Source organism: Plutella xylostella, chromosome 24 (genome assembly GCF_932276165.1).
Source record: "Plutella xylostella chromosome 24, ilPluXylo3.1, whole genome shotgun sequence".
NCBI lineage: Eukaryota > Metazoa > Arthropoda > Insecta > Lepidoptera > Plutellidae > Plutella > Plutella xylostella.
The window spans coordinates 2483738-2508755 of NC_064004.1; the positions used below are offsets into that span (position 1 = coordinate 2483738).

General features: G+C 38.4%; 1 protein-coding gene across 8 annotated transcripts in view; it reads left to right on the top strand.

Moving 5' to 3' along the window:
- Positions 1–25018, top strand: part of LOC105395576 (transcription elongation regulator 1) — a 52411-nt gene that overhangs the window by 16240 nt on the left and 11153 nt on the right. For 3 of the 8 annotated variants that reach the window (XM_048629777.1, XM_048629771.1, XM_048629774.1), the window contains exons 5-18: positions 5371–5463; positions 7150–7251; positions 7677–7783; positions 8679–8882; positions 9319–9454; positions 10772–10846; positions 11932–12167; positions 12655–12839; positions 15104–15193; positions 16317–16467; positions 16724–16862; positions 17216–17460; positions 17964–18085; positions 18497–18647. In XM_048629777.1, coding sequence (XP_048485734.1) covers positions 5371–5463; positions 7150–7251; positions 7677–7783; positions 8679–8882; positions 9319–9454; positions 10772–10846; positions 11932–12167; positions 12655–12839; positions 15104–15193; positions 16317–16467; positions 16724–16862; positions 17216–17460; positions 17964–18085; positions 18497–18647 — 2036 coding nt within the window. Of the gene's footprint in view, positions 1–5370; positions 5464–7149; positions 7252–7676; positions 7784–8678; positions 8883–9318; positions 9455–10771; positions 10847–11931; positions 12168–12654; positions 12840–15103; positions 15194–16316; positions 16468–16723; positions 16863–17215; positions 17461–17963; positions 18086–18496; positions 18648–23522; positions 23643–25018 lie in introns of all 8 variants that reach the window. The other 5 variants (XR_007267687.1, XM_048629773.1, XM_048629772.1 and 2 more) reach the window with 5 other exon arrangements.

Below are 25018 nucleotides of genomic sequence, written 5' to 3' on the forward strand. Positions count from 1 at the left end.
ATTCCAAGGAGTATGTCAAGATCAACCGTGTTAAAAGCATTACTGAAATCTAACAGGGTAAGCACAGTTACTTGGTGATTTTCCATATTTAGACGGATATCATCGGTGACCTTTATGAGCGCGGTGACGGTGCTATGGCCGGTACGAAACCCAGACTGAAATTCGTTAAGGAGATGGTGAGTGGATAGGAAGTTGGAAAATTGTTCGAATACAAGGCGTTCAAGGACTTTTGACAGGAAAGGTAGGATTGAAATGGGGCGAAATTGGGATAATGTGGTTGGGTTGGGAACTTTTGGAAGAGGGACAATAAAAGCATTCTTCCACATGCTAGGAAAGGAACATGAGATTAAGGAAAGGTTCATAATATTAGTTATATGTGGTAAAATTATTTCGAGAATGGGTTTAATCATCAGGATACTAATATTATCAGTTCCCGTTGCCTTGCTAGTAATATGGGAAACACATCTCTTAACGTCACGACCAGAGACCAATTTGAAAGTGAATGGAGGGCAATCAATGGACGGTGTAGAAGCAAGATTGCACAGAGCCTCAGCCTTGTTTTGATCATTAATAGTCAAAGGTGGGGTAGAGAAATGCTTATTGAGTGCATCGAGGTCTGTATCAACATTAGAGTTTGTCTGAGATTTTCCTATGCCCAGTGTTCTAAGAAACGACCATAACTGCGAGGTATCACAGTTGTCAATGGAAGTATGAATGTATCGGCGTTTTGCATCTCTACACACTCTATTGCATCGATTCCTCAGCTCTTTATACTGCTTTAAGTGGTCATCAGTCGGTTGCTTTTTATAGCGATATTTGGCATGATCGCGTTTTGTCATAAGGCTTTTAATATGATCGGTAAGCCAAGGAGCAGGCAGCTGCTTCACACGAAACGGACGCAGAGGGGCGTGCTTATCGAAGAGGTTGGTCAAGAGAGAATTAAACACATTGACCCTCGCGTCAATATCATTAATGCTATCCAGCTGTGCCCAATCAATAGTCTTTGCATCTTCACAAAGCTGCTGCATGTCCATTCTCTTAAAATCACGCTGGAGAATTGTACGCTTTTTTGGTTTAGGAGTGCGGACCTTATAAGAAAGATAAAGAAGATCATGGTAGGAGAAACAATCAGCAGTTAATTGACCATGCTCGAGGACGAGGTTAGGAGCAGAAACAATGACAAGATCTAGAAGAGTAGGATCGGAATTAGGTGGATGGTGCGTAGCACCAAGAGGCAAGATGTGGAGATTTTTCGCAGCCGTGATGGAGCATATTGTTTTGGAACGGTGATCATCTTTCAAGAGGCACGTATTAAAATCGCCCATGACTATAGTGTTATCGAAATTGGGAGAATAATCCTCGAGAAGCTTCTCAAAGGAATCGAAGTAATTAACGGTCATACAGGGGCTATAGTAGACTCCGAGAAGAATTCTGCTGAAATTAAGACGCACCTCCAAGAAAAGATGTTCAGCCTTTCCAGAATATTCACTTGGAGACCTACTAACTATGGTGTAAGGTATGTGACTGCGGAGGTATATAGCCACTCCACCACCACCTTTATTCGTACGATCGTTACGTACTAATTTAAATCCTGGTAATGGGTAGAGAGAAGAGTCAAGAGAGGGTTTTAACCAGGATTCGGAGACTAGAATGGCATGTATATTGCTATTATCAAATGACGCAAGCATATCGGAATGGTGTGAAGGAATACTCTGTGCGTTGATATGGACCACATTAAATGCTTTGCGATGGTGAGAAAATTGCGTGTTGAGGCTAGAGGAGAGTGGAATATAAGACATAACAGGAGAGGTGGAACCTATTGAAGAACATGATAAGAAGCTATCATCATCACTACCTGCAGAATCATATATACTCATATATAATGTACTAAATATAATAACATATATATATATCGATATAACTAAATACCTAAAACTATACTAATTCCTAATAAAACTATCTATTGTGGATTATTAATTTACAAAATAATATTTAAAACTGCATAGTCCTAGCAAAAGAAAAAATATAATAATGGAATAACCAAGAAAAAGGCTAAATCAGGCTATCATTATTTAGAGTGTGAAAAATAAAATTTACAAATACAATTTCTGAACGCAACTTATGGTTACTCTGTGTGAAAACGTCAAACGACTCAAACGTCAAAGTCAACTGTCAAAAGCCTTGCGGTCTTACCAATGACCAATCTTACGAGTGAACAACACGTCACGAAAAATAAAAGTTAACAAAATAAATACCTTCACAAAACAGGGTAGGATGTACAGCTTGCAATGTTTATAAGGAAAAAATAGATAATATGTTCAAACAGACACTCAAAATGCAGAAAACCTGTGCATTACACCCGCCTATCCCTAGATGTTGCGCCAGTCTTGCTCCTTGTAGCAGGCGCAGCCGCAGCCGCGGCGGGAGTCAGCTTGCTGGGCTTGGTCACGGGCTTGTCGATGGGAGTCCTGGCGGCCGCTGAGGTCGTCGGAGTTGCCGCAGGATGCTTCCTGCACAACTCATCCAGCTGGGCAGCCGTCGCCACCTTCACGTTGGTGCCGTCAGCGAGCTTGAGGAACACGGCGCCGTTCCACGTCCAGCTCGCGCTCATCCCGAAGTGCCGACGGGCGCGCGCATAGATGTCCTGCCGGCTCTTGGTCAGAAACTCACTGACGACCGTGCCACTTGACTTCAGCTGCTTCTTATGGGCCCACACTGATGCCTTGATGGAGATGCTGGCCAGCCGAACAAGAATTGGGCGCGGCCTCTTGGGATTCTTCGCACCTATCCTGACGCAATGCTGGATTGCAGACTTGTCAAAGCCTACTACCCCCATCTTAGTCACAATGCCTGATACCGTGGCTGCTGGGTCCTCTCCATCCTGCTCCTGCACACCGCTGAATATCAGGGCGTTACGGCGACTCTGGCAGTCCATCTCGTCGACTTGATTTGCCAGACTGGCCACTTGGTCCTGCAAGAGGCGCAGAACACACAGAACCATGTCCCTGAATGCTGCGAAGTCAGAGGCAAGAACATCAACATCAGTCTTCTTTTCTGAGGTGCTTATAGCCTTCATCCTTGACTCGAAGTCATCCAAACGGCTGGCAATCATTGACTCCATATCCATCTGTTTCTGAAGAACTTTTTGTGCTGTGGTCATAGTGTTGTTGTTTGTGTAGTTTGAGGTTATGCCAGTTGGTAAGTGCAGTATTTACAGCATAGAGGTTTAGGACAGTGCAGATAACAGTTATTGATTTAATTTGTACATATTCCGATTGTTATTATGGGAAAGATGTCAATATGAAATTCATTAGTACAGTAAGTAATGAGGTATGGACCAATTTAGTTCGCTCTCACCGGAACAGATAAGTTTGTGGCACTATACAAGCTATCGCGAGATTAATCCGGGCACACTTTTCTACGTGTGTAGCATGTCGTGCTACCTCGCCCCCGCCACTTCTTTCACCCCGCAAGGAGGGTCGCCAAGTAACTTGCCACATTATAATTAATTTGTCATTATTGATGAACTCCTTAACTCGGAATTCGGTACCCTGATGTCTAAAATACATACCCGAACATACACGTGTCAAGTTTAAAAGCAGGGTTCAGCGCATGTATTTATGTTGCATCGTGTGGGCTGGCGAGATGCAATCAATAATATCCGGGCTACAGCTTTCGTAGCAAGCGATGTCGCTTTTGATTGGCGTCCACTGTAGGGTGGTTGAGTGGTTTAAATTAAATTTAGTATATTGACCTCTACATGGGATGTGTATCATTGTTGGATGTTTGTGGCTGTTAGTGTGTGGATAATATTACTTACTACTAGCGTACTAGCCTAGTGATGCCTGTCCAAACTTAGCCGGTAGCCATTCACGTAACAATACACTGTTGGCCCTCTCACCCTATGAGATTAAGTGCCAATTCCTCCATTCTCGGTTAGAGCATAACCAGGGAGTAGTGGTTAACTTTTGACACATCTGTCATGAATTTTATATGAAGATAACGTTTAATTTGTAAATCAATCAAATGTTAGATAACCGACAATGGAGAAATTGCCAAAAATGCAATTGACCCGCGATTAAGTGACGTATCGTTCTACTGACAGGACAATCGACTGTTAAGGAACCGTTCAAAATCTGTCAATCTGTCTTAGTTTAAAAAACAGACTTTAGTAGATTTAATCAAGTGAGAAACCGGACATTGATGATTTAATATGTCACCTAAAATGTTGGATACTTAAAGCCGGTGATGTAAATCGAGGGTTAGCTTTGTACCTGTCCACGCGCCATAACTCATAACATTGTCAGACAATTTAATTTCGAAGGTTAGGGGTCAGTGTATAAATACATGCACATGTAGTCGGACCGATCGATGGTATCCGGGCATCTTTACCTGCGCACTAGATGACCGTTGCACAGATTGAAATGGAACAGAACTTACGCAATCATAAATCCTAACTAATATTATAAATGCGAAAGTAACTGTGTCTGTCTGTCTGTCTGTTACTCTTTCACGCCAAAACTACTGAACGGTTTTGAATGAAATTTGGTATACCTACATACATATGGTCCAGACAGTTTCAGTTTTTCAGTTTGACAGATTATGAAGGCATTTAACTGCGATATACACCTGTTAAATACTATCTAAGTTTTTGTGGTAAGGCCCTTATTACTTTAAGGATGTGGGAGGCCTATGTCCAGTATAGTTGAACATTATGCTTCTTTCTCCCACACTTAAGCCAAAACTTTTACGTTATTTCGCCAAGACCTTTGCCTTTCCAGTCTTAAATGCAGTCGTGAGTTGTTTATTCGTCTTTTCACAAAAGGACCAAGACAGTGACGCGGACGTGGCCTGGTTAAAACAAGTTTATGCACAAGTAGGTCTTTGTACCTTGAATAAGGGTTAAAGTGCGAAATTACTTTATAAAATAAATAGAGGTTTTCGCGCGAGCTTCGCCGAGTCTTTGAAAGGTTTTTCGTGGCGATTCCGGGATAAAAAGCACTCTATGTTCATCAGGGATAATACACTCGATGGCAATGAAAAAAACCCGAACAACAAAACCGAAGAACAAAAATATACATATCCCCGACCAGGAATAGAATCCCAGGGCCTTCGCCACTTTGCTCAGTAACAGCAGCACCGTTGTTATTCCTTTAACAATACCATAAACTTTATTTGCACCAAGAACAAAATTACACAAAAAAAACTTAAAAATAAAATAGTACTAGAGAGAGTCGACCTATAGAATTGTTTATAGCAATCTCTACCAGACAACCTTTGAATGGAATATCAGAGTTTATCGATCGAGATCGTGTTTATTAACGATGGCGAGGTAGTTTCGTTATTAAATTCATCATTATTTCGTTGCAGTAACGAACGAGGAGCAACAGATATCGAATATGTTCAACGCGCCAGAAATCCCAGCTCAGTTCACGCAACCACCCCCTTGGAACCGCCTGAATGGTAAGTCTTTTTTTCTGACTGTAATAATGGGTCTAATACGCTTAAATGTTTTTTTATTTCTGAAAACATGGTCCAGAATAATAGGAATGGAATCTTTACTACTACCCGCGCAAAGTTTCTAGACACCTGGCCCAAAAATCTACCCCTCTCCCCTTTCCCCGCGCGTGGCCCCGCTCTCGTCCTTTGTAGCGTTAGCATAAGAATTATCAGACGATTACCTAACAATAAATATTTTTATCGCATACTTTTTGTTACTACTTTAAGAAGTAGGTATCAACTTGAATACTTATACAGGGTGTTGCAAGCCGAAACTAAGCCGAAACCAGCATGTGCAGTAGGCTGTCCCGTCGTAGTATGGTAATATAAGTATACGTCGTTTTCTAGCTACAGTATCACAATAGGCACCAAAACTTGCGTAATATTACACTGATTACGAAAGGGGAATTATAAAATGAGCGAACAAAAAAAAACTTTGCGACTGATGATGACATACTGTTTTAATAACTTAAGCGGTATGAATTTGAGTAAGCGAAAAATTAACTAAACTGACGACGTATATTGATTTATAATAAAATCCAGAACGAGCTTACAAAAAGTGGATTGTTATAAATCCATTTCAGATATTTAAAAAATATCCGAGCGACTTCATTACTAAGTGAACGACTGGAAATACAGAGAGGGCAACTTCAATATTAAGATAGATTCGATTTTTCTAAGTGAGGTTATACTTAGCGATACTGTCCCACTCGTGCGGGTTTGAATTCCTATTCACTTTACTAGGTATAGTTGTCAGCCTCTTATAGAAGAAAGTACTAAAAATATGAGTCTTTTCCCTCTGACTTGGCGTTAAAATGTCGTGCACAAGATGTTTCAGGTAAAAATCTATTATCACGTCGTTCAGAAATTGATCTTATTCATTTTCCATAGAAACTTAGTTGGTCAAGTGACTTTTTACTATGGAGAATGTTTTTTTTTTTCGCGAATTTTGAAATTCCAATTTTAGATTCGGGCTTAGACATAACATGCTGCACATGCTGGTTTCGGCTTAGTATAAGTAATACCCTTTTTGCAACATCCTCTGTATTAACAAATATTTATACATTTTATTACAATATAACAAAAGTCAGGTAAGTAAGTATGTTTTTAGATAACCAGAATAATTTCAAATATCGGGGCGCTACATGTGTAGGTATATTATTATATTTACGTTCTCGCAACAATTTTCTTTATAAAATTAGTTCATTAAAACTGCGCAGTATGGCGAGGTACATTATTTTTGTAGCCGAGCTTAGTTATAAAAATACTGATAGCAAAGAGGATATTTTTTGTAATATCGATATTACTTTTTTTGCACTCAGTACTAAAGACAAATGTCATTTAACCCAGGTGTCTAGTTATCTCGCCCGCCTTGTATAGTAATTCCGAAATGAAATGTATTTTAGCACAAATTTAGATTCCTATAATCGACAATAGTCTAACATAGCCTAGTATATTAGACAAACGGTTGTCGCAACTATACCATATTTTTAAGCTTGGAAAATCCAATAAACATAATTATATTTCAGCCAAATCGAGCCTGACAAATATGTACTGTTGAATTTTTACCTATCTATATTCATAATAATATAAGAGAGAAAATGTAGTTGAAATTCCCGCCAGTTCATTAACCTTCTGTCTCACCCACAGGTCTATCTCTAGATGGAGGCTACCAGTCTGACCGCGTGAGCCCGCGCTCCTCGGAGGAGATGTCCGCAGTCCCGGGACCCACCTTCGCGCAGCCGCCTAACGGTTAGTACTTTAGTCTCCTGTGGGGTTACCACCACCGACAAATTAGCAATTAACACTCCTTAAGCAGCGTCGCTTGCTTGTCAAATGTGATGTAATAACTTGTATGGATCTAACAGATGTTTGATGGTTAGTACTTCAGTCTCCTGGTGATTGTATGTAGACATAATCAGTGGTCATGGAGCTGCCTTGAGCGCAACATTACGTGTGTCTGTTTAAGGATGCTTTCCCAGTACGCAAACTTTTCACCAGCTAATAGGCGCGCGTAACGCGTCAAATTACATAGAGTGAGCCCGAACCTACAGCTAACTGTAAACACAATACGCCGCTGACTCGGCCGCGAACTGTTTACCTTAATTTACTACCATTTTGTTTTGTACTTCTCCCTTTTGTTGCCCTTAAAAATAATATTTACATCTTAAACGCAGGTGTGTCAGCGCGCGGCGGCGGCGGCGCGTGGGACGCGTGGGGCTCGTGGGCCACGCCCTCCAGCGCAGACACGCCGCAGAAACACGCACAACACGATGTCGCACAGGTAACACTCTATTATACCCTGGTGTGTCAGCGGACCGACGGCCTTAGACGGGTAGCCGGTAGTGGCTGGATGAGGAAGGCCGAAGACCGACTGTTGTGGCGCTCCTTAGGAGAGGCTTATGTCCAGTAGTGGATGATTATTGGCTGATGATTATGATGATGATGGTGGACCACGACTTCTAGCGCCGACACGCCGCAGAAGCACGCACAGCACGATGTCGCACAGGTAACTGTCTATTATACCCTGGTGTGTCCGCGGGGTCAGTGAGTTCTTGAGTGGAGACCACGAACAGACAAACGCAGCATGGGACGCCCTCCTGCCTGCTAGACCGACGCCGATGATATAAGGCGGGTAGCGGGAACCCCGTAGTGGCTGGATGAGGAAGGCCGAGGACCAAGAGACCTTAGACTTGGGAGAGACCTATGTCCAGCAGTGGATGATTATTGGCTGATGATGATGATGATGTATCAGTGGGTACGCGTGGGACGCGTGGGGCTCGTGGGCCACGCCCTCCAGCGCCGACACGCCGCAGAAGCACGCACAACACGATGTCGCACAGGTAATGTTTTACAACTACATGCAAAAATAAAAAGTTGAAGAAAATGCACGAAACTAAATTTATATGATTAATTTTGGTGTTTCGGAATTCTAAAAAACCCCTGTATTGTCTGTATGTTCAGCTTTCCATCGGTCCTGTATTTACCGGACACCATGTATATTTAATTTACATCCTGTTATGTTTGAGACAAACAAAAACGTTTAGTATGTTCGTTGCAGAAAAAGATCAGAAACTTACATATTTATAGTATTGCAACACAGAACGAGCTTACAAGTAATTTGGATTTAAGATTTCTTAAGTAAGACAACCACACTAACAACCGCAATCTCTCAACAGCTCCCGCAACTGCACAACACGCCCACCCACACGAGTCCGCCTCAGACCCGGGTGTACCCTGACCGGGGTAGCCACCCGGACCGGGTCACCAGCCAACCTGACCGGACCACCCAACCGGCCGCGTCCCCGCCGGCGAGTCAACCGGACGTGGAGAGGCCCAAGTTCATACCTATCCGGATGCCCCCGCCGAGGCGGAAGAGAACGGTTAGTTGGCTGAATACGGTTACTTATGGTGTAATTTCTGCACCCTTTCCTTAGGGACTAGAGTCTTAAACCAATGCGCTCTGCCGGTGGGAAAGGAGACCTTGTCTTTCCAAATTCTAATTAAGAATATTTGTATTGTCATGAGGTTTTTTTATCACACACGTGGATTACAAATATAAGGAGGCCTTTGCCCAGCAGTAAGACACAAATTAGGCTATTTAAAAAAAACGTGGATTTGATATGCATAACACAGCTAAATTATTTTACGTGCAGTGCCTAAATTCCCATCTGCAAGGCGAAACGCACTGTTTCAAAAAGCTTTCAGGACATCTGTAAAATATCAAATATAAATTAGTCTCGCCCTAAACATATTTGTATTGTAGATGTGACATGACCGAACAACCATGGAATTCTAATGCCATCATTACCCCAACAGACGATATCAGAAGAGCTAAAACAAGAGGCAGCACAATGGACGCGTCACACCTCGCCTGCAGGCCGCTCCTACTACTACAACGAGGCGGAGAAGACCAGCGTGTGGCTCAAACCAGACGTGCTGAGGAAATTTGACGGTATTTTGACTTCTCATTAAATTACTATAATTGGCTGCGGAAGCCTACAAATCGTATCGCGCTAGTAGCACAGGCGCATTTAAGACTTGACATAAGTTTTGCATCGCGCTCACTCACATCGCGCAGCCTCAAGAGCGAACGCGACGGAGAACTTTTGTCACGTCTTCAAAGCCCCTGTACTAGCCCTTCTGTGCTGTGCTCTGGGAGAGGTGTAGCCTTATGGCCGCATCTACTACTACAACGAGGCGGAGAAGACCCGCGTGTGGCTCAAACCATACGTGCTGAGGAAATTTGACGGTATTTACAACGTACCCGCGAGCTTCGCCTTAATAAGTTTTCCCGTGAAAATACCGGGATAAAAAGTAGCCTATGTGTTAATCTAAGGTGTCAGCTAACCCTAGACCAAATTTCGTTAAAATCGGTTCAGCTGTTTTGGCGTGAAGGAGTAACAAACATACACATATTCACAAACTTTCGCATTTATAATATTAGTAGGATTACAGTTCTATAGTGGTTTGCAATGGAAACCAGCAATCATGTAAACAAACCAAATTGTCACGATTACTCCGTAATCACATACATTTTCGATCAATTTATGAACATAGTCTGATTTCAACGAACACACCATTGTTTTCACATTATCTTCAACACGATTTAACTTGTATTTATAAGTTAAATTTGTTAAAACATTTGCAACGTAAAAATTTCGAAGTATTTGACAAGCTGTCATCTTAGTTTTTTACTCATCGAACTCTATAAGTCATTGAAAAGTTAGTGTTGTTCGTAATCTGAAGTTATCTTTTATTTTTAATTTAATAAATTATTTTAATTTAATATTATTTGAATACAATTTAAAAAAAATTCAAGAGCTTAATATAATTAACCAAAACGAAAAAAGGAAGAGGAAGAAATGAAAAAGCTCGACGGCATTTTAGACATGGCAAGCGATGACATAGTGGTTCCATTTATAATTACGGTCACCGGCGACACTTCTGATAGTGATGATGACGAAGACGAAGATTTAAATTTGTTTGAATAAACACTTTTTTTATATATAATCAGTTTTATTTTATAGTCTATGGCTTATATATTTAATCTAATTAGAACACTATGACATCACTATGGGCATAAACAATACGCTGTCAATGTCAGTCCGCCATATTTGTTTACATGATTGTTGGTTTCTATTGCAAACGACTGTATAGTATAGAGATAAAGCCTATAGGCCCAAATGTTTCAGTGCTAAAAACATATTGGTCAAAATTATACTGTGGTTTTTTTAATAATATTTATTCAAAGCTTATTGTTTGTTTTCAGAATTAACAAAGAAAATGAAAATAGAAGCCGAAGAGGAGGAGAGATTTAGAGAAATTATTATAGAAAGTAAGATTAGTAAGTTTTAACTTTATTCTAAAAAATCGAGAAAAAAATAATATCCCCACAGCAAACACTATAATATTTTATTACTTTATCGGGGCTGTAAATTTGTATATCTATTCGAAATATCAGCTTGATATCTTTACATGTTTCTGAGAAAAAGGGTGGTGACAGACAGACAGACAGACGGACAATAAAGTGACCCTTTAAGGGTTCCTTTTTAGGGTTCCGTAGCCAAAATGGCAAAAACGGAACCCTTATAGTTTCGTCATGTCCGTCTGTCCGTCTGTCCGTCTGTCGGTCTGTCACAGCCGATTTACTCGGAAACTATAAGTACTACAGTGATGAAATTTGATGGGAATATGTGTTGTATGAACCGCTACAAAAATATGACACTAAATAGTAAAAAAAAGAATTGGGGGTGGGGCCCCCCATACATGTAACTGAGGGATCAATTTTTTTTTTTCGATGTACATACCCGTGTGGGGTATCAATGGAAAGGTCTTTTAAAATGATATAAAGTTTTCTAAAAAACATTTTTCTTAAAGTGAACGGTTTTTGAGATATCAGCTCTCAAAGTCGTAAAAAGTATGTCCCCCCCCTCTATTTTTATAACTACGGGGTATAAAATTCTAAAAAAAAATAGAGGTGATGCATGCTAATTAACTCTTTCAACGATTTTTGGTTTGATCAAAGTATCTCTTATAGTTTTTGAGATAGGTTGATTTATCTGTAATATTATATTTGCTGCTACGGAACCCTTTGTGCGCGAGCCCGACTCGCACTTGGCCGGTTTTTCCTTTTGAGGTACGGAACCCTAAAAACAACAAAGTATCTTAGTATACAGTCTTTCGTGTATTTATTTGTATCTATTTTAACTAAAATATTAGTGGCATCTTATAATTTGTCAATGTAGTATGTTCAAAAACCCCATTCATCAACTAACTAAAGTCTTTAATCTAAGATACTAAATTTACAGATTCTGAATGGTTCATCAACAGTCGATTGTTCCGCGTTTAAGGGACGTAGCGTTCAATTTGTGGGACAGTCGACTGTTTATGTTTTGATCTGAGATTAAAAAACAGATTATAATTCCTCAGTACCAACAGTTATAGATCTAGACGCAGAAGAAACGACACCAACAGAACCACAAGTTCCACCAGTAGAATCACAGAAACCAGAAGAGAAAATAGAAGAAAACGATCAAGTACATGTAGATATAGCACCAGAAGAGATGGCAGCAGAGGTTGAAGTCGAAACTACGGAGGAGAACGAAAGACTGCAACCAGATACTGAACAAGACAGCGAGACCATAGAACAGGTTCAAGTGTCTCAGGTTAGTCAAAGTCAAAGCCAAAGTCAAATATTTTTATTCATCGTAAAAATATAAAATTTTCATATGAACGTAAATTTTTACACACTACTCTCCGTTCGGATAAGGGGGGCTCTTTTTGTCTAAGGAGAAGAACGGAGGCAAGAAACTCCTGAGCCATCTTTTAAAAAAAGACTAAAACTAGTTTGTATACATACAATACTTGTAAGCTTAATTATTATTATTATAATAATATGAGCAGAAGTTAGTATTGAAGAAGTTATTTAAATAATACCACTATACTTTTCAAAATATAGCATAAGCCTTATGACAGCTGTCAAATTCATATATTTTACCTGTCATCTGTTGGTTATTTTACGGGAATATTAATTTGTTATGTGAATTGAACACTACATAACCATATAAAGACACAAGAGCATAGATACACCCATCCCCCCTCCAAAAAAAATACCTTTATAACTGATGTTTAAATTTTTTGTTTTCTCTTAAGGAACCGGAAGCAACACCCATACAGACAGAACAAGAGAAACCCGCGCCAGCCCCGTCTATAGAAGAGAGTACAGAGAAAGAAGAATCAGACAAGGACAGAGAGAAAGAGAGAGAGAAGGAAGATGACGAGAAAAAGAAGAAATGCAACCTGCCGATGTGGATCACGCACGTCGCCGGCACGCCCTGGTATGTGCTTTTGTTGTGTATTACATAGAATTAGAGCCTGCGAGCCTTATAAATTACAAAATTTCGTCCACAGACTAACCCTCAAATTCATAGAACGTATTGTAAATTTACAACAAGGTTAAAATTTAGTTTGAAAACACACGAGTTTCGACTCTTTACGTCAGTGAAAAAGTTGAAATTCGTATATCACAACGTCAATTTTAAACCGTCATTGTAAAGTGTCAAAAAGCTCTATGAATTTGGGGGTTAAGGTGAGCGTCCAGCTTTCGACATCGTACGCAACGGACGCATCGCATTCGGTATTCTTTGTTTAAAATTCCCACACGTGCGTCCACTTCATCGGCATTGCCGACGCCCATACATTTATGAAAACGCTAATATGGACGCTTACCTTAATGCTCTAAATAGACGTCATCCATGGATAACGTCCAATAAATGCAACACTGTCAATATTGAAAACGTCATTAATTTTTATAAGTAACTAGCTGTTCCCGCGAGCTTCGCTTCGCCTTAAAAAGTTTTCCCGCGAGAATTCCGGGATAAAAAGTAGCCTATGTTCTTTCCCAGGGTCTAGACCGTATGTATACCAAATTTCGTTCTGTGTCTTTAGCGTGAAAGAGTAACAGACAGACAGACACAGTTACTTTGGCAATTATAATATTAGTTAGGATTTATTTAGATGGATTCCATTTACACAAAACTGGGATGCGACGAAAAACTGCGAACGGTTTTGACTTATAAAAATGAATGATTTTTTCAAGTCAGTAAAATACAGAGGCGAAATTAATCCTTATACACTCGCGAGCAATGAAAAAAATATATATCCCGACGAATTGAGAACCTCCTCCTTTTTTTGAAGTCGGTTAAATAAGCCACCTGCCGTTGGCATGTGCTATGTTACTGGAACTTTTCCATTGCTCGTGAGTGTAGTAATATTAACCTGTGCAGCGATTATAAGATTCGAAACCTCCGTTTACGTTGCGTATCGTCAACTGTCACTGTTAAAATGTAAGGCAAATTTGTTAGTTCCAAAAGTGACATTTGTTTTTTCTATGTTTCGTTTCGAAAATAGTATCGAATCCTGTGATCGCACCTCTGTTAAACTTTGGTGGTGGGGAGGAACTGATAGGTAGTGAGACTGTCTAAAAGAAGTTCAATTTATGAATTTTGTTAAGTTCTAAGTTCTGATACATAATAATATACTTCTTCATTTACTGGTCTTAGGCCTCTACCAAGAGGCGTCACATCACTACACTATGTCCTCAGGTTCCTCCTCCAGCCACTTCTACGTATACTTTTTTTAGTGTACCTATACAGGGTGTTGAAAAAGGGTATCAATTTGTCACATGATTTTTTTACTATGGAATACTGCTTTTTGGCCGAATGACGAGCTGAGTCACCTCCTTTTGGCTTACTACGAATTTTGAAACACCCTGTATACAATGATTTAATGAATCCAATATTCGTGACTTTTGACACTGAAGTGACTGACTGTGACTATGACGTATTTATTCCTTTTTTTATTACATTATTCATTGTTGTCACTCAGACTTCCTGTATTACCACAAATAAGTTTAAACCAGGTTTAACAGGAGTTTGACACTTTATCTGACAGATAGATGAGGTATTTGATTACGCTAAACATCTGTTTCACTTCTTGTCTAGTTTTTTTTTTTTTTTTTGACCATGCCACTTGAAATGCTGAGCGTTTTCTTTCTTTATTTTGTGGTCATTTGTTTTTTTCATACATTTGTTTTATGCTGGGCGATTATTTTCACAGACTGTTGGGAAGGGGACCATTTCTTGTGGTTATCGAACTGACAGAAAAACTCGGTTTGTATTTGCTTTCATATACAAATACATGGACATTTTTTATTGGTTTTTAGCCGACTGACAGATTTACACTTACAATTTACTATGCTAAAGCTGCATTCCCAGTTGGCAAACTAGACACTCGTCACTAAGCTTATTTACTGCAAAGTGTGAAGCGATACGCCGCTAACTCAGTCAGGTGACAAAAAGTTTGTCTACTAGGAACGCAGCCTAAAGCAAACTAACAAGAAGACCGGACATCTGACAGTGGTGCCACCCACCAGACGTTATTGTTCTTGCTAAACTTGTTGAAGAATAATTCTCGTTTTAAAAATAAATATATTCAAATTAAAAGCTGAATTCCCTCAACATTGACGTAATTCCGAACAAATAGTCTTTCAAACACGAGAATTAGCCTTCAGGTGTTAGTGTGTGCCTCTGCTCTTTTTAAGGTCAGCAAAACACAAGCTGTGCGACCCTTCGCAGCGACGGACGACTCAGAAGCGACAAGTCTACTACAAGACACGGGACTACTTCGGACGGTCCGCATTTTCTCTCCGTCTATACATCCATCTTTCTGTCTATGTTGTTTCCTCAACGTTTAGGACTTAAGTTGAGACCTTGGTACGTGTAAATTGTTTTGAGATTTGTGTTGAAGTAAATGATTAGATATAGGGGGGAGTCCGCTTTTTAGTGTGTGTAATCCCCCCTTAAAACCCTTTGTGTTTTGTGTAGAAGAATATTAAATTTAGGGGGGAGTCCGCTGTTCAGTGTGTGTAATCCCCCCTTAGTTTTAAAATAAGCTAGTTAGGTACCACTGACAAGTTATGGTGAGGTGAGCATCATATAGAGGGGAGTCCGCTGTTTAGTGTGTGTAATCCCCTCTTAGTTTTAATATATATATTTTATATAATATTTAGTTAGTTTTATATATATTAGGGTTTTATTTTCAGAAGCCGCATATAAATTTGACAGAATTGGTTTGTATAATCATGTCTACTAACAAAATGGATGCTAGCCATCTCACAAAGAGTACTTTTTTGTGATTACAAAATATGTTATCTGTTATTTCATTCTAGTTTTAATATATATATTTTATATAATATTTAGTTAGTTTTATATATATTAGGGTTTTATTTTCAGAAGCCGCTTATTTATTAAATTTGACAGAATTGATTTGTATAATCATGATGTCTACTAACAAAATGAATGCTAGCCATCTCACAAAGAGTACTTTTTTGTGATTACAAAATATGTTATCTGTTATTTCATTCTAGTTTTAATATATATATTTTATATAATATTTAGTTAGTTTTATATATATTAGGGTTTTATTTTCAGAAGCCGCTTATTTATTAAATTTGACAGAATTGATTTGTATAATCATGATGTCTACTAACAAAATGGATGCTAGCCATCTCACAAAGAGTACTTTTTTGTGATTACAAAATATGTTATCTGTTATTTCATTCTAGGAAAATAAACCAATGCTTGCGAAAATTTCATGCGAATTTTAAATACAGCGCGATAATTTTATTTTGACACTTTCCAAGTGAACTGCTTGCTTAACCAAAACAATCTTCATTAGAAGAGACCTATGACCAAGCAGCACAAGCGTATTCCCCAACAATATACCCAATAACCAGCTTACCATCTCTCTTCTAGGCACGTGGTATGGACAGCAGAAGGCACGATGTTCTTCTTCAACCCGACTCGGACTCCAAGCTCGGTGTGGGCGCGCCCGGCGGAGCTGCAGGCCAGGGATGATGTGGAAGCCATAATTAATTTCCCTCCCGACGCCATCGTCAAGGCTAGAGTGAGTATAGGGGATAAAAACATAAAATATAATTTGGAATAACAGTGGTCTTAAAACAGTGCCCTGTGGCACTCCATGATTTTTTTAATTACGAATAAAAGTGGCCCTAATATACTGCCCTTATTAGGGCATATCAAGACCAATTTTTTTATGCTTTTCACCCTTATTTGGTATTGCTACTACATACTACATATTTGACAAGTGTAAAAAGTATTAAAATGGATTTACTTAAATGTTTAAATTATTTTTCTATCAGACAAAGCACGCGCTAGCCAAGGCGTCTACAAATAACTCTTCCAACGGAGACCTGAAGAGATCTGCCAGATCAGATAGTGACAGTTCTGACAACGAAGAACTTAGCAAAAAGGTCAAAGTCATTGAAGAGAAGAAACAAGGTAACTAACACTTTATTTAATACATGCACACATACGTATTCTCACGACTGTAATATCTTAAGGCGTAGTCAGAGGTGACTCGCAAGCGAGCCATCCGCTTCTTGCCGTATATTTTTGTACTCACGTGATAGGTTGCAAGCCGTATCGCCGTTTTTGATAGAGTACAATGCACTTATAGTACACATATATACCATTTAGATACATGTGCAGGTTTCCTCATGATATTTTTCCATCACCGTAAGAGGAGGTGTATAAATTCCTTATTTCTAAAGAATTTCTTGTTACATGCCAGGATTCCGACCCCCAGTCTTTTTTATGTTACCCAACCCTAATCTACAACATTTTGTCCACAGTAAAAAAACAAGACCCCGCCCCGACCACAACACCCATCACAGTCACCCCCTCAGAAGAAAACTCCGCGAACATGAAGAAAGAATTCTCAATATACGGCGACATACCACCAGCGCAACGAGTTTCGGTCTTCCGACAGATGCTGGCGGACTGCCAGGTGTCTGCGTTCACCAGCTATGAGAAGGAGCTTCCGAAGATTGTGAATGATAAGAGGCATCTGTTGCTGAGTGGCGAGCAGAGGCGGCGGGTGAGTGGGGTTATACGTTTGTGTGAGATGGGGCAAATGTTTGTTGTTGTCTTGTGTCGTTAATTGTCTTTTTAACCCCCGACGCAAAAAGAGGGGTGTTCTAAATTCAACGTGCAGTGGTACTTCACCTCGTCCTAACATACAGGATTTTCCATAGCGATGCCACATGAACGGGAATTCAGTCAGCTGCATAAGTAGCTATACACTTTTGAACCTTGTCAAACTCACTAACTGCGTATTCATTCATTCAAACATTGACGTTTTGTTTAGTAGGTATTTTTACAAGGTACAAAAGTGTATAACTACTTATGCAGCTGACTGTATATTAAATACTTCAAATACTTACTGGAAATAGGGTACCTAACTCTTAAGACTTCAAGAATTTGTTATAATAGCAGTAACGAAGCTAACCTAAGAATTGCACCTAGAAGCTTAAGCAGAAGTTGTAACTTTACATTTATTTAGGATTTGATTGACTGACCATTTTTCTTATTCCCGTCCAGGAATTCGACAAGTACGTGAAGGAGAAACTGCAGTCGGAACTGCAGGAGCCGGGCGCGGCCGCGCTGCTGCAGAAGAAGAACGACTTCGTGCAGCTCATGGACGCCGCCATGCTGCACTCCAAGTGAGTATTCTTATGTGTGGGGACATCTCACACACGGCCGTCCGACCCCAAGCTAGGCTGAGCTGGTATTATGGGTGTCTGACGACTGATATATCTACACAGATTCTTACTTACATATTGAACATACATATCAATAACCAAGTACAAAAATATCCGTAAATATATATGCCTCAGCCGGGAATTGAACCCGGGACCTTCGGTATCACTCACGGTTAGGATCACTAATCACTACACCATTCGGTAGAATGTCTGGCTAGCACAGCTGCTGTCAGATTCTAGCTACCGCATTATCTTATTTATGTTAAGTCCCTTCAAAAAACCGGACAGTATAGTCTCATCAATGTTTCCGAATAATTTCTGGCAAATTGGTGACCCCGACATGATAACTAACAACCCATTCCCTTCCCCCAGATCATCATTCCTAGAGTTCTCAGCCACCCACGGCTCGGACCCTCGCTTCCTAGCCGTGGACCGACCGCGCAGTCGAGAGATGTACTTCACTGAGTACCTGATACAGCTGAAGAGGAAGGAGAGAGAGGAACGGGAGAGCAGGAGGGACCAGGTAGGTGGGAGGGAGATGGGTGTAGCGAGGCGATGCGGTAGGGTTTTTGGTGGGAGGCTAGGCGTTTGGTGGTTATGGTGTAGCGTAGGACAGACCTTTTGCTCTTTTTCAGCTCATATAGTCGTAACAGGTAAAAACAAAGTACCTAATTAAAACATTAAAGACTTAACCAAAAACAAGTAAGAAGAGGACATTTAGTAAAGATAGCATTTTAAGTTGCCGTTATAAGAAATGTTGTTTTTGTCCAATATGAGAAGTTGACATTATGAGCTGAAAAAGCTAGGCCTGCCTCACCCAATGCCAGCATTCGCCTAGCCTCCCAAATTGCTAAAGCGTTGGTGCCTTATTCCAGTTACTTAAGCGTTTCCAAAGCGATAGCGTGTTCGTCGTGCGTAGATGAAATGTCAGCAAGTGAAAGTAACAAGTTTTCCGAGCATCAATTCTTTACGAATTCATTATCACTTTAGAAACGCTTAGTTAAGTATAAAGAATACGAAACATGGTTGGTGTACGTCAAGCATCGTTGTTCGGTATACAAAGAAAAGTGCCTCACCAGTGCCTTGTCAAACTAATGGACAACATTTCAAAAAACTAAAGCTGCTACAAATCGAAAACCATTTCGAGATTTAGCTCTAAAGACCACAAAAAAAATGTTTTTGTATTTTTTGGATGTATCATTTTCGAGAAAATCATAAAATAGTAAAAAAGTGCTGATGACGTCATGCATCAGGTGCGATGCATTTTGATGATCAAAGCCTATAGATTTAAAAACAAAGTAACTGTCACTTTCATTTTTGATTGACGTTGACGTTTTATCGTGACGTTGTTGTTTATTTGGGTCATTTTCATTAATTCTGTTCTGACATTTTCTGACTATTTTTTTTATTTATTATTAAGAGATGACCTCTATATAATATGTCCCAGAGCATGCCACCGCCTACACAGCTGAAAAATGCTTCTGCTTATTTTTTTACATGATAAGTACCTACTTTCCATCATTAGAAATATCAAGGTCATTTGAAAATGACCCATTTGTTGGTTGGCATGTAAACAAAGTTTAAATGTCACTTGTCAGTGTCATTTATGTTTTTTTTCGAGACTCAGGCAATAGACAAAAATAAAAATTGAGCCTAATATGTGACGTCACTTCCGGTTTTAAAATAATTAACTTTAAAGTTAAAAATAACATGCAAAAATTTATGTATACAGGGTGTCCCAAAAGTCAACGTCATCCCTTTAAGGGCTGATAGGTCAGCTCATGAGAGGCCAGAATATCACAATATGACCTTAGTAAAAACTCGATAATTTTCGAGATATTGACTTACACTTACACTTTTATAAATTTGATGAAAATCGACACCTTGGATCAGTTTTTTGCGTGCCGCCGGTACAAAAATCCATATTGTTAGAATTTGTTTGGTGTTGCATCACCCTGTATAGCCCTGCTATAGATCGCAGTCAAAAAAAATATCGAGTAATGCTGTATGTTTAAAAAAAACACGGTTTTCAAAGTCATAAAAGGTAATCGTATTTTTTTATAAACAACTTTGACTCTACATACTGTAAAAAAAATATACCACGCAAACCTGGCACCTTATTTGAAAAAATTGCTCATTTAATGCAGTTTCCAAAATGGTATGAAACGTTGCTATTGTTTCAATTAACAAAAAAGTTATTGCTATTTTAGTACAAAACGACCTCGATGTAAAATTGTTAGAAGGAAATTTATCTGACTGAATTTATTAAGGGTAAGTCATGTTGGAATGAGTAAAAGTAAAATAGGTAGTGTGGCCGGGAGTGGGAAAAGAGACAACGTTGTCACAGTTTAAAAAAAACGCATTTTGAGTTTCTTTCTCGAAAAAAGTGGACTATAGCAACTCCACATTCCCCATAAATGTAGCGCATGGTAACGTACATTCCTGAGTAGTGCTAATGTGTGATATTGTACAAGTAAAATGCTTACACATGTACATTATACACCCACAGTATCCAAAAAAGGGACATATCAGTTTGTCATTAACATTACCTCTAATTACTTGTTATTTATTTTAAAGTTAACATTATCAGAAATAAATTTAAACAAAACCAAACTCTCCAAATTATGATTATGACCATTAATGAGTATTATTTTTTGCTGATTATGTACTGAATATAATAATGTGGTGTTATAATTTTGAGAAATAAAAATAAAAGTCAATAAATGTTTGTATTTTTTAAATTACGGTGTAAAAAACGCAAAATATGTTTTATAAGAGTTTGGTAAGTTTTTTCTTAGCTATTTTTGCGTCATCTATGTTGCCACGGCTGACCCCACCACCTATTTTACTTTTACTCATTCCAACATGACTTACCCTTAATAAATTCAGTCAGATAAATTTCCTTCAAACAATTTTACATCGAGGTCGTTTTGTACTAAAATAGCAATAACTTTTTTGTTAATTGAAACAATAGCAACGTTTCATACCATTTTGGAAACTGCATTAAATGAGCAATCTTTTCAAATAAGGTGCCAGGTTTGCGTGGTATATTTTTTTTACAGTATGTAGAGTCAAAGTTGTTTATAAAAAAATACGATTACCTTTTATGACTTTGAAAACCGTGTTTTTTTTAAACATACAGCATTACTCGATATTTTTTTTTACTGCGATCAATAGCAGGTCTATACAGGGTGATGCAACACCAAACAAATTCTAACAATATGGATTTTTGTACCGGCGGCACGCAAAAAACTGATCCATGGTGTCGATTTTCAGCAAATTTATAAAAGTGTCAATATCTCGAAAATTATCGAGTTTTTACTAAGGTCATATTGTGATATTCTGGCCTCTCATGAGCTGACCTATCAGCCCTTTAAGGGATGACGTTGACTTTTGGGACACCCTGTATACAAAATAAAAAAATACGGGTCCACCAATTTTCTATAAACTTTCCGAATAACTAATAAAAATATAGGGTAAAGAAAATGAAATGTTGTCCATTACAATTCAAATTACTATGAATAAATAGTGTACATATACCGACTAACAAAGCTGACCGTATTTAATACAACAAAAAGACTATTGCTAATACATACTGTAGAGTCCGGGCCACAACAGAAGTCTTACGGAAAAATCGGGAACTAACCTTTCCTATCATACTATCTGACATTTAGTTCTATGAGTACAGCTAAAGAGTAAATAATACTACGTTGTAAAAAGCGCCGCGGGTATCAAGAGTTCAGTGGTGGCGTGGACTCTACTTACCATCACAGTCAAATTAGTATGCAATTTAAAAAAAAAAACGAGTACTGAGTATGTCTCTCGCACATTTCCGGTATTGACACAGAGATGGGTCACTGTTAAGAGTTAGGACTAATAGTAACGCGGTAATAAATAACATGGACCGATAGCAACGCAGTGAAACAATTTCAGTACTCGTTTGTTTAAAAAAAATAGACAATAGATCGCATCTGGCTGTTGGAAACTTAGGCTGCGTTCGCAGTAGAAAAACTTGTAGCCCGTTACTAACTAGCATTTGCTAAACTGGCAAACTGCGAACACTTGGCATACTAAACCGATACACCGTCTCTAAACCAGTCGGCGGCCGGCGGCTAACTGTTTGTCTACTGGGAATGCAGCGTAATTCAGATAAATTGCCAGACCCAATAAAAAACATGTGTTTTATTTAAATTACTCTCTCTACATTAGTTGCAACTTCTACAAGTTGTTGTAAAAAAAACGTTTTTGAGGATTCTTGTGGTGATTCTTTACAACGAGTTTGAAAAAACAAACAGTCTTGGGATTATAGTGTATTTTTTTTTCAACAGTTCTTAAATACTTGATGAACAATATTGGTGCAGAATCACACTCGGTCCACATCACTTTTTTTGCAACATCCTCTATTATATTGTTACCGCTGTTTTATTATAATATAATGTACATCTACAGTCCGCCTCGCAGATATGTAACCTCCCACCGATTTTTTAAAACACGATGACTTTAACCCTAATATAAGAAATAAATTAACTTATTATGTAATACATTGATACCATTTTAGATATAAAATGGTATTAATGGAGGGTAGGTGGCGCCTCTCACCGAAGTAAATAAATATTGATTTACGTGAAGGGGTCAGATACCTGCGTGGTCGACTGTACGAGCTATGTCATTTTGTATACACTGGGCTGTTAAAATAAGTAGTCATTTAAAACTTATAAGTAATAAGGTATATATTTATATTACTTTTCACATATTATATATTTTTGTATCATAGACTCAAAAACTTAGTTTTATAATTTATGTATCAAAAAATTAATAAACGAAATTTATTTCAAACCACATCTCAGTGTTGGAAATAATATATAAAAAATATTTTTATTTCAAGATATTCGGAAAATAGTTAATTAGATTTTCATCAATAATTCAATCATAAACAATTTTGACATGTAGTAAATTAGTTATACGAATATGTACCTAGTTTTTTTGCATAGTAAATGCTAAGCTTAAAACATAAGCTTTTACACAATAGAAAAAAAAATCGCCTGCGAATTACAAATCTAAATATAAACAAAAAAATCAGCTAGTAGCTTTGCGAAATTAAAATATATTTCTTTATACAATAAAACTATAATAAAATGGATTGTTCAGTTATCAAGTAGCTTTTATGTATTTACATAGTTGTCACCATCCTGTATTGTACATCGCGGTGTTAAGATTTCTTTCTTGTCAATATCCTTTGTATTTATACCAATAAACCTTGCTTCTACTACCAGCGATCCGACCATAAGGCTACCAAGCCTTTTCATGGTCCTTCGAGCCGGATCCAGTAAATAATATTACAACTAAATACCTATATATTATATATAATGTGTGTTTTTTTAAATGTTTGTTGTACTAGGCATCGTGCGGGGTTTTCTACAGAATGTGTGGTTGAGGCCGGGGTAAACCCATGGTTTTAATTACTTTAAAGCTGCGAAAGGAAGTCAGGAAGCTGGAGAAAATGGCGCGACGGCGGAAAGTAAGATTCGTTTGGTGTGCTTTAAGTTTTAGTGCGTAAAATGTAACTTAAATATGAGATATATATCGCAGAAAATATTGTCATAAGTCTTAACTAAGGTCTTCTTAGCGTGACAAACACTAAGTGCCAATTTCTACATAGTCGGTTAAAGCATAACCAGGAAGTAGTGGTTGACTTTTGACACATCTGTCATGAATTTTATATGGAGATGACGTTTAATTAATAAATCAATCCCTGTCGGTTAGATAACCGACTATGGAGAAATTAGCACTTAAGCTTGTCCAGGGTTCGTGCAGCCCTTCAACTTAGCTTATGCTGGAGCATCGCAATGTCCTAAGTATCTCTTCGATATAGATTATTCATTGGTTGAACGCTACGTTTGCCTGTTCATGGTCTCGAATCTACAATCTACCCAGATGGAAGGCAGAACTTGTTTGTTTAATATTTTAACTGTGCTATCTTGATGTATGTAGACTGTGGAATGCATTACCTGTAAATATCCGTTTTGCGAAGACAGCTATAGGTTTCAAAAAACAGGTAAAAGAACATTATCTTTCCTCCATCTTGCAATAGTACCTACCTATATTATATAAATCTATATAACTTTGATTACATTATGTATGTATGTAGTTAAGTATTTATTATTAAACATGAATGTTTACTACATTTTGTACACCTTCCTCATTCATTCTTTAAGTCTCTCCTCCACCCAAAGGTTGCCTGGAAGAGATCGCTTTTAGCGATAAGGCCGCCTATTGCGTTATATTGTAAATTGTTATTTGTGTAAATTGTTTTTAAGTCAATAAAGTAGTATTCTATTCTATTCTATTCTATATCAGCGGTCATGCTCCATTGACCAATCACAGCATTGTTGAACAGCGGCGTTGATGTTAATTCGGCCAATCAGAGCGCAGATAGTCAGACTTCAGCGAATCATATTGGAAAGCCGTAACATAATCGTATGTCGCACTAAAACTTAAACACAACCAAATTGTTTATATCTGTCGTATTTTCTTTGTGTCGTTTTGTTTACAGGTTTTTACGTTTGTTATTGCTGTGTTTTATGTTCAAAATATCTGTGTTTTTTCGGTTTAAAATTCATAGCGTCGATTTCGTCACCGTGAAGGAAAACATCGTGATTGGGGACGGATTAAAGATGTTTTTTAGCCATTTGCAGAAAAACAAGCATGTTTATGTTGTTCATTGTTGTCGTAGAATTGAAACAATCTCCTCTTCTATGATTAGTCTACAGGATACAGGAACGTAGACGACTGCAGATTTGTCTCCAAAGCTATAAACATTAAACTATCCGCTAATCTTCTCTCCTGTGCTTGCGATATTCCTAAACACTTCCTCAAAGCTAGCGAAGCAAAACG